Source organism: Dunckerocampus dactyliophorus, chromosome 1, assembly GCF_027744805.1.
Source record: "Dunckerocampus dactyliophorus isolate RoL2022-P2 chromosome 1, RoL_Ddac_1.1, whole genome shotgun sequence".
NCBI lineage: Eukaryota > Metazoa > Chordata > Actinopteri > Syngnathiformes > Syngnathidae > Dunckerocampus > Dunckerocampus dactyliophorus.
In genome coordinates this window covers 11,527,129-11,539,879 of record NC_072819.1, presented here as the reverse complement: position 1 = coordinate 11,539,879, position 12,751 = coordinate 11,527,129, and the positions used below count along the sequence as shown (strand labels likewise).

Here is a 12,751-nt window from a genome sequence, read left to right as displayed (position 1 = left end):
TTCATGTCTCACATAAGGATTGTAGATGATGGGCAAAATTCCCCCAAAACGTGCAGTTTTCCTTTAAGGAACATGCCATGAAAGACAACGTTGGACTTATTCGTGCATGGTTAACGTGCTGTATTTGATGGATTGTTGATGCATGCTGTGCGATCTTTATCGGAGTTGGGTACCATGTTGCCAAGCAATTAGCTTAGAACATTTTATGTATATTTATAGAATTTGGCTTCTGCAGTAGCTTTAAATGGTGTAAACTTAATGTTTTGCGTCATTTTTGAGTTTGATTTTTCATTTGCTTCCCTATTATACAGCAATGTTTTGCCTAAGTTTAGATTTTGTCGTTAGCAAGCAAATGTTTTGCCTCCATTTCTTGTCTAAGATTAGTTGATAAGTTTCTTGCTGGAGTACAATTTTCATGAGCATTTTTGAGCGACAATATTTTAACTTTAGTTTTATTATAAATGTCGCTGCTGTTGTCAATGGATCTGAAAGGACTGCAAATTCGAGCGTGTTCATACTTGGTGCCACTCGATGAGAGCAACAGTTTTTTTCCCCCCTTTATGATGGAATATCTTAGAAGCTATTTTCCACGAAAAGAACGACTTCCACATGCAAGAACAACCCATGTGCGTGGTATTTTCGCTCTGATTTCACTTGACCTCTCGCTATGACTATGCCTGTTTGACCCCATCTGCTTGATTCAGTGCCGACTGCAACCAGACATGACGTCACATGCGTCCCTGCAATTGTGAATAGGGCATTACAATATAGACATACTGTATGTCAAAGTCAGCCACTGTCCCCTTTTGCTACTAAAGCTAGCCAGACCAAAGAGCCAGGCAGCGGCCTGCTGTTAGAAATGTGCGTACCTTATCCAGGATCTTGGTCTTTCCAGTGTCGACATGTCCAAGCACACATACAACTGGTGCTCTTAGTGTGTCAGTGTCAATGTTCTTCAGGTTCTCCGCTCTCCGTTTCTGTGACAACACACAGATTGAGGTAGATATGAGTTGAACGGCAATTCTTTAGATGTCCTAGACACTCACCTCAATCCTTCTCCTGGCTCGGTCGTAAAAGCGCTCCTCCTTCGTCCTGCAATCATCATCGCTCTCACTGCTCTCGTCTTCACTCTCCTTAACTGACCGCTTCTTCCCTTGACCTGCCGATACCTCCTTCCCATCGCCCTCCTCCTCCTCCTCTTCTTCTTCTTCTTCTTCTTCTTCCACGGCTTCTTCGCTTTCTTCCTCCTCATCCTCATCCTCCTCCTCGTCCTCCTCTTCATCCTCCTCTTCGCTGACTGCGAGCTGAACAGGCTCCTCCTTTACCTCAATGTGGACTTTTTTTAACTCTGTCAAAGAGTCAGTCACAAAATGAGTTGCTACAAGGGACAACAAACACCAACTTGTCATGCTTCATGATTGCTAACCTTTCTCCTCATCACTGGCGATGGCCTCCCAGTTGTCCACAGCAACATCTGGCTTCACATCTAAAAAAAGGCACAGTTTAATCTACTTTGATGTTTCTTCCACATGCTCAGATTTACTTCTCACCTGGCTCTGTTACCAGCTTCACTGCTTCTGTCTCTGTAGCAACAGGTTCTACTGTTTCTGATGCTGGCGAGGTCACCTCTGACACTTTTGGGGAAGAAATCACACTTGTATTAATCCTGAAGCACTTACGAACCCACACCCTGCACAAAATGTAGCAGGCAGTTTATCATGCAGTTAATAAGCAGTACCTTCTAGTGTTTGGGTGATTTGCTTCTTCTTCTTCCTGTCTGCATAAACTGGTTTCTTCTTTGGCACTGAGTCTTTGGATGGCACCTCCACACCTACACACAGCAACATAGGTCAGCTGATGATGATGATGATGATGAGCCAAGCCATAATCAGCTGGTTGTCAGTTATTTGACTTATAAAGCCAATGCACCTTGAGCTTGCAGCAGTTTCAGTGTGGCCTCAGCCCGAGCTCGTGCCTCCTTCTGGGCTTTCGTCATAGGTTTCCCCTCCTTCTTTAGACGTTCCCTCCGCTCCTTCTCCTTTTGTTTCTTCTTTTCCTTACGCTCCTGTTCAAGACGCTCCTGCCAGGGGTTGAAGAGGTCAAATGTCTTGTTTTGTGAAAGACTGGACTTGGAGATGTTGGTTTCATACCTGCTCCAGCCTCTGTTGTTCTAGCTCTTCAAGCCTCCTGAGTCGCTCTATTTCCTCCCTCTTGGCACGCTCTTCCTCCTACAGGAGTTAAAATAATAATGAGAATTGAGGACTACAACTCTGAGCGGGTAAATTGCCCCCGTTTTCCACAAAAGCACACCTCCTTCATCTTGGCCAGAGCTTCCTGCATAGCCTTCACTGTTGCCTTACTTGGTCCTTTCTTTTTCTCCTTCTCTTTCTCATCTTTCTCTCCTTTTTTCTTCTTCTTGTCCTTCTTCTTCTTGTCGCCCTCATCTGACATACAACAACAACAAACATGAATCTTTATTCACAGAGTCCATCTCTCCCCGTAGTGGCAGACATCTTACCATCTGCGGCTGGCTTCCTGTTCACTTCCTGTTCTTCCACCACTTCTGGGAATACCTGAGGAGCTGTGGGCTCTGTAGTTTTCTCTGGTTCTTTTTTTGCATCTGTGCTGGCGTCTTTCTCCTTAAGCTTCTTCTGCCTCATCCTCTCCTCTTCCTTCTTCTTTCTTTCCCGCTCCTTCTTCTCTGCCTTCTTTTGTGCTGCTGTCTTGATCTTGAAGCCACCGTCTTCCTCCTGTTCGTCCTCATCATCACTCTTTGTAGCTCTACCTTTGTTGTTGTTGGTTTTCTTCTTGTCTTTCCGGGACATTAACTCCATATCGTCCTCAGACACATCCTCTCCCTCTTTTCTTCTCTCACCTTCGTCATCGTCTTCAGAGCCAGAAGGTCTCTTGCCACCTTTTTTACCTCCTTTGGTCTTTAGACGAGAATGTGAGCTGCTCTCCTCATCAGACTCAGACGGCGCTGTAGGTGCCACCTTAAGGTGCAACAATGACATAATCAGTGACAAACAGGTTCAAAAGTTAAAGAAAACTACAAACGAGCAATGAAGTCATTTTCCATCCCACCTGCTCCTGTTTTCCATTCTTCTGCTCATCAGCTGGTCCTTCATTGTCCTCATCTTCCTCAGGGCTGGTAGCCTGCTTCTTCCCCTTCCTGGTCTTCTTCTTCTCAGCTTTGGGAGGCTCCACATTCTCATCTTCCACTTCCACATCGTCTCTCTGTACAGACAAAGATTTGGAGACCAATGTGAAGAAATGCTTGTGTCCTGCTGACTGCAAACACATTTGGCAGCTGAAGACTGCTTCACCTTGAACTTCCCACCATGTGTCTCCAGGGACAATTCCTCCAGCTCCTTCAGGATGTCATCCTCACTGCAGCAGTAGACAAACATGTCCGTGATTAATCAGTACAGACAAGAAAAGATTGGGGGGGGGGGCAATGTCACATACTCAAAGTCCTCCTTTTTTACTCCTTTCTTCTTCTTCTTCCCTTTTGACTCCTTTACGGCTCCAGCTCCCTCAATCTCTGCCGCCAGAGCATCAATGTAGTCATCTTTGGTGCTGATGAAGTCAAAATCAATCAATCAAATAAAAACATTCAAAAGGACCACAGCACAGCGCTTCTGACATAAGCCTGCTGATTCTGGTCCCTCTGTTGGAACAACACGAGCACAAGCTGCTGACTCGCGAACTTGCTCAGTTTCGTTTTACATCAGACCCAGACAGACTGGGACTACACACAAGAGGAATTAAAATCGCAAAGCACATAGGACCGCAACATTTTGTTAGTATACTATAGTACACTTGCGGACATTATTATTACATGAATTTGCTAAACCAAACCTGCACACTTAGCAGTAGCATTTTATCTAAAGATGTCGATCAATGCAGTGGATGTATGGTGGTAGCAGGTGAAAGAGCTCTGGCTCTACGCAACATTACGTCACATGACCGATAGCGGACATATGTTAAAAAATAGCCGAAACGTATCGGGCCATTATTTATCATCATTGTCAAGTCAAACGCAAGAGTATCTACACTTGTGATTGTTTAACTGAGCTTTGTTTGATAAACACAGACAGTCCGAGCTAGCCCCGTAAGTAACGACTGACATAAAAAAGCAAGACATCTTTCGGATGCAGCTAGCTCAAGCGTGCCCATCTGGTCCCGCTTGTTTACTGTGTAACATTTCTGAAGCCGGACAGTTCAAAATATTGCAAAAACTCCACTCGCGCATCCGCTGACTCGTGGTTAGCTTCGGCTAGCTGCTAAGCTAACTAAGGAACCTGTGGAGCTGACACGCATGTTTCAGTGATTTAACGGGCCACGTCTCGCTACCGCAGTATGTAAGTGAGGACAGCCCCTGCTCTGACGCCGGTGAATGTTCTGTCTACCTGTCCTCCCCAGATTTCTTCTGTTTCTTTCCCATCCTACAGCATCGGTTCTCCGCTTCTCTCTTCAATATGCCACACGGCTCACATCGGCCACAGATCGTCTGTTTCTTGACACGAGATCACACTCTGCTTGCTTTTTCCTGATAATCGCTAGAGGACACCAAGTGTAGAGTGATAGTGTAGCGCGATTACTTGTCATCGAACGTATAGTATTGATCAACACTACGGTAATATAAAGGCCCAATATCCCTTCATTTATCATCACCTTTAGTTTGGTTCCTACAAAAAACACAAAGTGATCCATCTTCGTTCCTCTTTGAGAGCGCGTAAAGTGCTCATTTACGCATGCGTCATATGAGGGCATAAATTCATTTTATTTAACGAGTTCTTGAATAAGACAAAATGTTAAATGTCACTTTAGATTTAACTAATTATCACATATAAGATATGTGTGTACATGTGTATATCAGTGATGTCCACTCAGGGTCATGGCTGGTGAGGCGCTGACTCTTTTGGAGTTTTCTCTTATGTTAATACAGGCTAAGGTAATGGTAATGGTAATGATTTAATTTATTTGAACATACATACAAGTTACATTGGAATACATCGCATATTACAATTCACAGTTCCACATGTTCAAAGGGAGTAGGAAGAAGCAAATCTTATTTAATCCCAATATCTAATCCTAATAAATAATATGAGATATGATGCTGAAGGTTTTTAGCGTTGTTCTCGTGTATAAATGTTTTGAGTTAAATTTTCCCGAGGTCATATTTATCCTCATCGAGAAAAATTGTATGACATTTTTAGGTAGCAGATAACTGTTTGCTCTGTTTACTGTTGCTCATAAAGAGGATGGATACCAAGAAAAAGAAGAGTGATGATACACTTTGGTTAAAAATGTTTTGTAATACTTCTTAGTCACATTTTTTATTTTAACTGAAAATGGGTATTTTTACCTTTTATTTTTACATGAAGTACGTGCACTGGATCCCTCTCCAGGAAAAGCTCTGATACTTTGTTGCAAAAGTCTGATCACCTCCTGGTGAATTTGGGTATAAAATCCTCAATCTTGGCAGTAAAATTTATTCATGAATTATGTTTTTTTTTGGTTGAGATTATCTTTAATTAATGATCTAATTAATCTCTTTTTAAAAGTCTCAACAACAAAAATGCTGAGAAAAGCTGTCACCTTGAAGTATTTTCATTTAAATTCATTACATTATTGTGGCAGATCAAAATATTTGAAGTGGTCGTTTATTGATTTTTTTTACATTTCCAAAATTATGTAATTACAATGGTTGAATAATTTTGAGTGAAACTGTATTAACTGTCCATGTAATCTAAAAATGAGTATACTGTATATCCATCGCATATACCAAGGTATCACACAAGTAATTTAGTGAAAATAAGTCCAACTAACCGCGTTAATCATTCCATTTTATTGTTGTCGCCATTTTCAAGTACTTTATTTAATTTAGCCATAGCCATTCTCTGTTCTGTTGTTCCTGAAAATAAACATAAAACTGATGTCTCAAACCTTACGTTATTGTGGCCCCTGGCTATTACTCCTCACCTCCTCAGCCAGAGTGAAATTCTGTCCTGCAGGGTCTTATTTATTTATTCTTATTTCTCTTGCTTTCTGGTATTACCATATTTAACTGATTGCGTGGAGATAACTATAAAAGTACACTTTACTTGGTAAAAGGTAATGCCAAAAAGATCAGTTAGGCTAATCCATAATGTTGTGTATAGAGAACATCCTAAATCCTCTATTTCTAAAATCACAATTATTAAAATTTGGTGATGTAGTTAATTTCCAAACAGCTAAAATTATGCATAAAGCAAACAATAACCTGCTACCCACAAAAGTCATACAATTCTTCTCTACGAGAGAGGAGAAATACGACCTCAGGGAAAAATTAAACTTAAAACACTTATACGCAAGATCAATGCTAAAAACCTTCAGCTTTTCAGTATGTGGTATCAAATTATGGAACGGACTGAGCAAGGAACTCAAACAATGCACTACCATGAACGATTTCAAGAAACAATACAAGCAGTTGGTGTTTGCAATGTACAAGGAAGAAGAATGCTCTAACAGTGTGTACATACAGTACAATGCTATGTCTAATCACTACTGCCTCTTCATACTTGTGAGCTCATTGTCTGTACTCACCCATTATCCAACTACAGTGTGTTCTATTTTTATATTATTTATTATGACAGTCATATGAAGTAGAGTGACAAGAATTTGGACTTTTACACCACATTATTACATTACCTTATCGTTTTCCTATGTATTTCAACCAGCAAGGAGTGCATATGGAATACAGGAAGTGAACAAATGTATTGCAATTGATGTAAAACGGATGTGGGGTAGAATTAAATAAGCTTTGCTTCTTCCCACACCTTTTGGACATGTGGTACTGCAAATTGAACTATGTGATGAAATCCACTGCATGTTCAAACAAATTAAACCATGACCATATTTCGGTTAGCTCCATCAGTGGCCTTGTCATTTAAGTGTGCTTTGATGTTATGATATAACCCAACCACTACCACAGACACACTTAAGCATCCTACTCATATGACACAACTTAGCCCCTTTGAATATTATTTTTATATTTCATTTTTATTTGCTCACGTTTCCCTGACACTGATAGAATGAAACAAAAAAGGTCAACTACACCATTTAAAATATAGCAGTCATGTATTGCAGCCCAAATGTACAGTATCTACCTACATGCATGTGTTTGTTAATGTCGCGTACTTATGCATTCACATAGTTGGTGATTTTTCTGACAGCCTTCTCTCTTTTATTGAGCAGCTACAACCATGTTATATTTAGCAAGTAATGTATTTATATTTGTCATGCTTGTTATAATGGATTGTTCTTCCTGAATGAGGTAAGCCACTGTGCTGCAGGTATCTTGTTCATGTTTGTGATTAGTCATCTGCTGTTGCTAACACCAGCACTTCTACGGGAATGTAAAATCCTGACTTGATGAATAAAGTTGTTATCCAGTTTCGTAGTACTGCTTATCCCGCCTCTTCAATGTTTGGCTTAACCAAATAAGATATCCTGGATAACTTAAACTTGCTTCATACAAGTAGTACAGGCCTCAGGTCTCTACATGAAAGAAAACCAACCATGTTGTCACCATGTCGTCACCATGTCAACTGTAATTACTCTGCAGCCTGAAGTCAGCACTGGTGAATCAAACGACCCACATTTGACAGATGTCATCATAATAAAGGCCATCCCAATTTCACGGCTCCTTCAAATGCAGCCCACCAATGTGGCCTTTTTTTTAGGACACATTCCTATCTGTCGTGGTCACACATATCGCTTCATTTCTTTGTGCACCACTGCTCACTTATTTTATTTGAATATATAGGCCAAGGTTAAACTTCATGGCAGAACCAGGAATTTTCCGTGTACAGCTTTCAGAGGTACTCCTAAATGGTGATGCCCCTCAATTTTGTTTTAGCCCATGACAGCCAATATGGCGTCACATAGTCTCTGCAGTCTGTTCTGTAGCTCACCGCTCTCACAGCGCAACAGCACAGCAAAAGATGCAGCTATGCGTTGTGGACAAAATCGCTCTCCTTCCAGCACCCCACTCAGCTTGCTGCTGAGGCTTTGTGGAAGCCAGCCAATGGGAACATCCAAGTGGCAGTTCTCAATAACGCCACTCTTGACCTCTAAACACAGCTGTGCACTGTGGTCAACCGATGAACAGTTATCGGTCATTTTCAGCAACGTTTGGACACTAAATTTTGGTGTCTTTCCAAATACCCAGTCCCATCCTCGCAGTTCTGCCGCCGCCCTGCCGAGACCCGGAAATGCTGAGTCATCAGCGGGATTAACAAGATTCTTTGCCGAGTTGACGCCAAACTCTGAGGAGACATGCAAGACAGAAAGCAAACAAAATTCAGAACCCATCAGATACGTACACATACGTACAGACCCTTTCCAAAAAATTTGAATGTCATGGAAAAGTTGTTTAATTTCCATAATTCCATTCAAAAAGTTAAACTTTCATAGATTATAGATTCAGGGCCCACAATTTAACAATTTGAAGTATTTATTTGTTTATTTTTACATAATTTGGGCTTCCAGCTCATTAAACCCACGAAAACAGGAATTCAAAAAATTAGAATACTGTGAAGAAATCACCATTTACTTCTCAGTTTTTGCAGGAAAAAAAAGAAAGAAATTAGGATCAAATCAATCAAAATATGGTACTTTCAAAACGATATGTCAATCTTCAATACTTGGTTGGTTTCCATTCAAAGTTTTTTGAATGGAATTATGGAAATTAAACAACTTTTCCATGACATTCAAATTTTTTGGATAGGGTCTGTATATCAATGTTTTGGTTAAAAGAGGCATTCAGAGAAACCAATACCTGCACTGTACTGATCTGCCAATCCGTCCAACAGTTCTTTCCACTGCAGCGTGGGGTCATAATCCATCAGATTAGCCACGGGTGAAGGCACACTGGGTGTGGCATTGCTGTGGAGACCCTGGCAGGAGGAGCGGAACACAGTGGAGAGGGCAGAGTGGTCAGCTGAGTGCAGGAGTGTGCAGTGATGGTATGACGACTTCCTGCTGATTCTAGATGCACTTCCTGGGGTCAACAGCAGGACAATAGACAAATAAAAATGATGCAAATAACAAACACCTTCACCATTGTAGTTGTGGCTGCCTTAAACCCCACCTGAGATCTTGTATCGCCCCTTCAGAAAGATATCGAACCTTTTAGTGGCTTCAACCTCCAGTCCTGGTCGGAGACGTTTCAGAGCCTCAGTGATGACCTTCAGGTTCCTCTGGCGATCATACGCCTTTTTCGACGCAAAGAAAGTCATGTTAAGGTTCCCAAGGTCATGGAACACAGTGCCTCCGCCACTTCGTCTTCGGGCTAACGTTATCACTGAATGCCTCATGAGTGACAGGTTGCACTCCTTCCAGGGATTCTGGTGTCGCCCTATGACCACGGCTGGCCTGTTGCGCCACAATAGCAGGATGTTGCGTTGCTGCAGGTCCACATTGGCCTCTATCCAATCCTCCAGGGAAAGGTTCTCATATATGTCTGTGGACTGGGAGTACAGGACAAGCCCCCTGCTGCTGTCAGTTAGCAGACTACTGCAGGCCCGAGTAACCTGAGTGAGTGTTAAAGAGCCCGAAGAGCCTCTGAAGAGAGACAATGACCTTCCAATGTTTGACAACATGGTAGTCACTTCCACATAGTGGAAAGTTAAAAAATCACCTGCAATGAGAACACAGGTGAACTTTTGGCATTGCAGTGGTTCACATTTATGCATCTGGCATGGGATCAATGTCTACTGAATTCACTCTTCACAGTTGCCACGATTGTGTTAAGGACAAGCGATAAAGAAATTGGAAGGATGGAGAACATATGCATTTATGCCAACCTTCAAATTAAAAAGAGTAACAAGTAACCCTGTCACAATTAAACATTTCTGTAAAACAGTAAAAATGGCATTATTTTCAAATTACTTTCATCCTTTACTTTAACAGTAAATATGATAGCGTTCCAACATGTATTGGGTGTATTTATTCAAAACGATCAGAACAAAGAAAAGGTTTATTCCAAATCGCAGACGCGCGCTTGCATTTATTACATTGAGTGTTAAACTAATAAGCGCAAACTTCATTTAAAAAACGACATCGATCACTTCGTCAGCTTTATGGCGTGACGTCAGGGACTTGTCCTTGCCAATGCTAGCCACTAACTTTGCACAGCTTAGCCACATCTGGGATCGAAACATATTTTTACACATGGATTCCGCACATACATGAGCAAGAAACAATAATTTTACCCGATGCCATTTAAATATGACGACACAAAGGTTTCTTACGTGCAGAAGCCAAGAACACATGCCGCAGTCGATTGCTGCTCGCCGATTAGTTGTGTCCGTCATGGAAACCTGACGTACAGTTGCAGATGCTCACCAAGAGAAACGTTCCGACCGCCATACTTTTTTTTTTTTTTTTTACTTTATTGATATCAGTGAACTTTACCACTGATGGTCTAGTCCACCGGTTCTTAAATGTGGTACTTCAAGTCACCTAGTGGGTATTTGACTTTAATATGTATGTAATATGTATATATAGACATGTTATAATATATTAAATAATATATTGTTTAAAAATTAATCTGTATTTGCATTTAAGAACACATCTTTATTATAATTCCAAAAGAGGCTGTAATGATTAAAATTATTAGTGTCTGTATTTCTCTTCTTCAGCAGGGGCCTCACCACCGCCGTTCTGAAGGCAGCAGGGAAGACCCCTGTCTGAGGAGAGCTATTTAGGATATTTAAAAGCTCATCCCTCAGAGATCCATAAAAAACAAATTTAATTTGGTTCTGATTGGATCTAAAAGACATGTGGTGGGTTTCACTGTTGAGAGAGCCTGATCAAGCATCTCAGTTTTGGAAGGATAAAATATCATGTCTGATGATAACTATTATCGCCTCTGAAGTGGTCTGCAAAGTCCTTACAAAGACAGTTTGTTGGAGTAAAATGCACTTGACTAAAATGGTTAGTATGGTAGCCCCACAATCAGGCAAATCCCCCTCAGAACTCATCTGTGTAGAACTTGCATGCTTCCCCCCGTGTACTGCCTTCCTTCCATATGCTTGATAGGTTAATTGGAGACTGTAGAAATTGTAGGGAAGTAGAATAATACTCCAACATCTAGAATATGTAAAAACATTTATGCCTAAATCTAGCCTCATAAAAGCAAATTTTATCTCAATCTTATAAAAGCATCTGGCTTATTTGGCATTCCTGCCTTGAAATATAAGAACATTTTACTTACATCTAGCTATGTGATTAAGAACAACTTGCTCATTTTGGGACTCAGTATATTCTTAAAAGTCACAAGAAAAATATTCTAGTTCTAAGAATTCTAGCCAAGCAAAATTTGCTTACCCCATTGGCAGAATTTTTAGCTCGAAATAAGAAAAGTTGTCTCATTTTAATATCATTTGGGCTTCTTCAAGTATGGCTGTTTTTGCAGTGCTCTCTGCTGCAGAAATCAAGGAGCACATATGCTTTACGGTCTTGCACAACTCATCATCTAAGTGTGCCCAGAGTCAAAACTGAGTTGGAAAAAAAGAGCTTTTTCTTATGCAGCCCCCACTGCATGGAACACCATACAGACTGAACTGAAAATGTCAGAACTGGTCTCAGTCAAAGCTTTTCGGTCTATTTTACTTCTGTGTTTAATTATTTATCTGGTTGTAATTTATTGTCTTAATGTTATGTCGTGTGCTGTTGACCTCTTGGCCTGGTCACCCTTGTGAATGACATCTTGATCTCAATGGGATTTATCTGGTTAAATAAAAGCGAAAAAAAAAAGGCATACAAATTTATTAGCAGTATTATTATTATTTATGAGCAATTTATTAGCCTTTGTGCTTGAACTGCTGTGTTTGTCAGAGGACAGAATAAAATGTACATGTTACAAGACCAGCGGTGTCATACTTCCACATTGCTGAAGTCGCCAGACGAGGAAAACAGACATGCATGCACATGGAAATATGCTAAGGCCGGCAAAATGATCAAGTAACTAATCAACTAATTGTTATCGTCCCAGGCCTAGTGCCCACGAGACGTTTTTCTGAACAAGAAATCTTGTCACGTTTTAATCTCGCAAGAGCTTGTGACAACCAAAACATTCATTAAAAACTCTAATAAAATTTGCAGCCACTTCAGATGTTAGATAGCGCTTCCTCACAGTTCGTACCGAGGACTCCCGCTGGATAAGATAAGTGATATCAAAAATGATACAGTAGGGGTCAGAGACAGCCAAGTCGACAACAGAGGACAGATTTTAAAAAAGAGCACACATTTTTAAAAATCCCTCGAAACGGGGTCTAAAAGATTATCTACGGGTTAAAATGTGAATGATTGGTAAAAATTCAGAAAATTCATTCATAAAAGCAGCAAATTTCTCTGGTGTTCTATAAATAGTGACACACAGGACTGTGGAGCTGTTCAAAAGTGGTGTATTGATCAAATAAAATCTGTTTGGAGTGAAGGGAGTTAATGGTTGATGTTGCTGTACCACTTTATGACAGAATACGCAAAACTAAAATTTGGTGGCGAGGCCTCAGTGAGAGCAACTGCTGCATCCATACCCAGCCAAACCTCAGTTAAAAACAAACAGTCAAGTTTGTGCTCTCAAATCATTCATGATAAAATACTTGTTTGATCGAGAGCGTACATTCAAGGGTGCCATAGTAATAGTAGTGGGTATATTTGTGTTTGTAACTGATAATGAATGATGTTTTGGAAATCG

The 12,751-nt window shown here is 40.7% G+C and overlaps 2 protein-coding genes across 2 annotated transcripts in view; both read right to left on the bottom strand.

Annotated features, from left to right (window-relative positions):
• The window catches only part of eif5b (eukaryotic translation initiation factor 5B), a 29,945-nt gene extending 25,374 nt beyond the window's left edge, over positions 1–4,571 (bottom strand). The window contains exons 1-13 of the mRNA XM_054776136.1: positions 4,413–4,571; positions 3,469–3,579; positions 3,327–3,390; positions 3,085–3,237; positions 2,519–2,993; positions 2,311–2,444; positions 2,151–2,228; positions 1,930–2,080; positions 1,739–1,831; positions 1,551–1,634; positions 1,427–1,486; positions 1,047–1,348; positions 870–977 (exon numbers count right to left, since the gene is read on the bottom strand). Coding sequence (XP_054632111.1) covers positions 870–977; positions 1,047–1,348; positions 1,427–1,486; positions 1,551–1,634; positions 1,739–1,831; positions 1,930–2,080; positions 2,151–2,228; positions 2,311–2,444; positions 2,519–2,993; positions 3,085–3,237; positions 3,327–3,390; positions 3,469–3,579; positions 4,413–4,447 — 1,848 coding nt within the window. The 5' untranslated portion in view covers positions 4,448–4,571. The remainder of the gene's footprint in view (positions 1–869; positions 978–1,046; positions 1,349–1,426; positions 1,487–1,550; positions 1,635–1,738; positions 1,832–1,929; positions 2,081–2,150; positions 2,229–2,310; positions 2,445–2,518; positions 2,994–3,084; positions 3,238–3,326; positions 3,391–3,468; positions 3,580–4,412) is intronic.
• Positions 4,572–4,676: 105 nt separating this feature from the next.
• Positions 4,677–10,375, bottom strand: lipt1 (lipoyltransferase 1). Its single transcript, XM_054776170.1, has 4 exons — positions 10,302–10,375; positions 9,140–9,688; positions 8,828–9,049; positions 4,677–8,315 (listed from the first exon to the last, which is right to left on the bottom strand). The coding sequence occupies exons 2-4, from the start codon at positions 9,648–9,650 to the stop codon at positions 7,903–7,905; spliced, it is 1,146 nt and encodes a 381-aa protein (XP_054632145.1). The 5' UTR covers positions 9,651–9,688; positions 10,302–10,375; the 3' UTR covers positions 4,677–7,902.
• Positions 10,376–12,751: the final 2,376 nt, after the last annotated feature.

What these genes read in the sequence shown, in the direction of transcription:
- lipt1 (XM_054776170.1), bottom strand. Translation starts at nt 9,650, where the DNA reads ATGTTGTCAAACATTGGAAGGTCATTGTCTCTCTTCAGAGGCTCTTCG. An exon ending in GGGGCGATACAAGATCTCAG is followed by an intron (nt 9,050 to 9,139) that starts GTGGGGTTTAAG and finishes TGTTGACCCCAG; the next exon opens with GAAGTGCATCTAGAATCAGC. An exon ending in GGCAGATCAGTACAGTGCAG is followed by an intron (nt 8,316 to 8,827) that starts GTATTGGTTTCT and finishes ATGTCTCCTCAG; the next exon opens with AGTTTGGCGTCAACTCGGCA.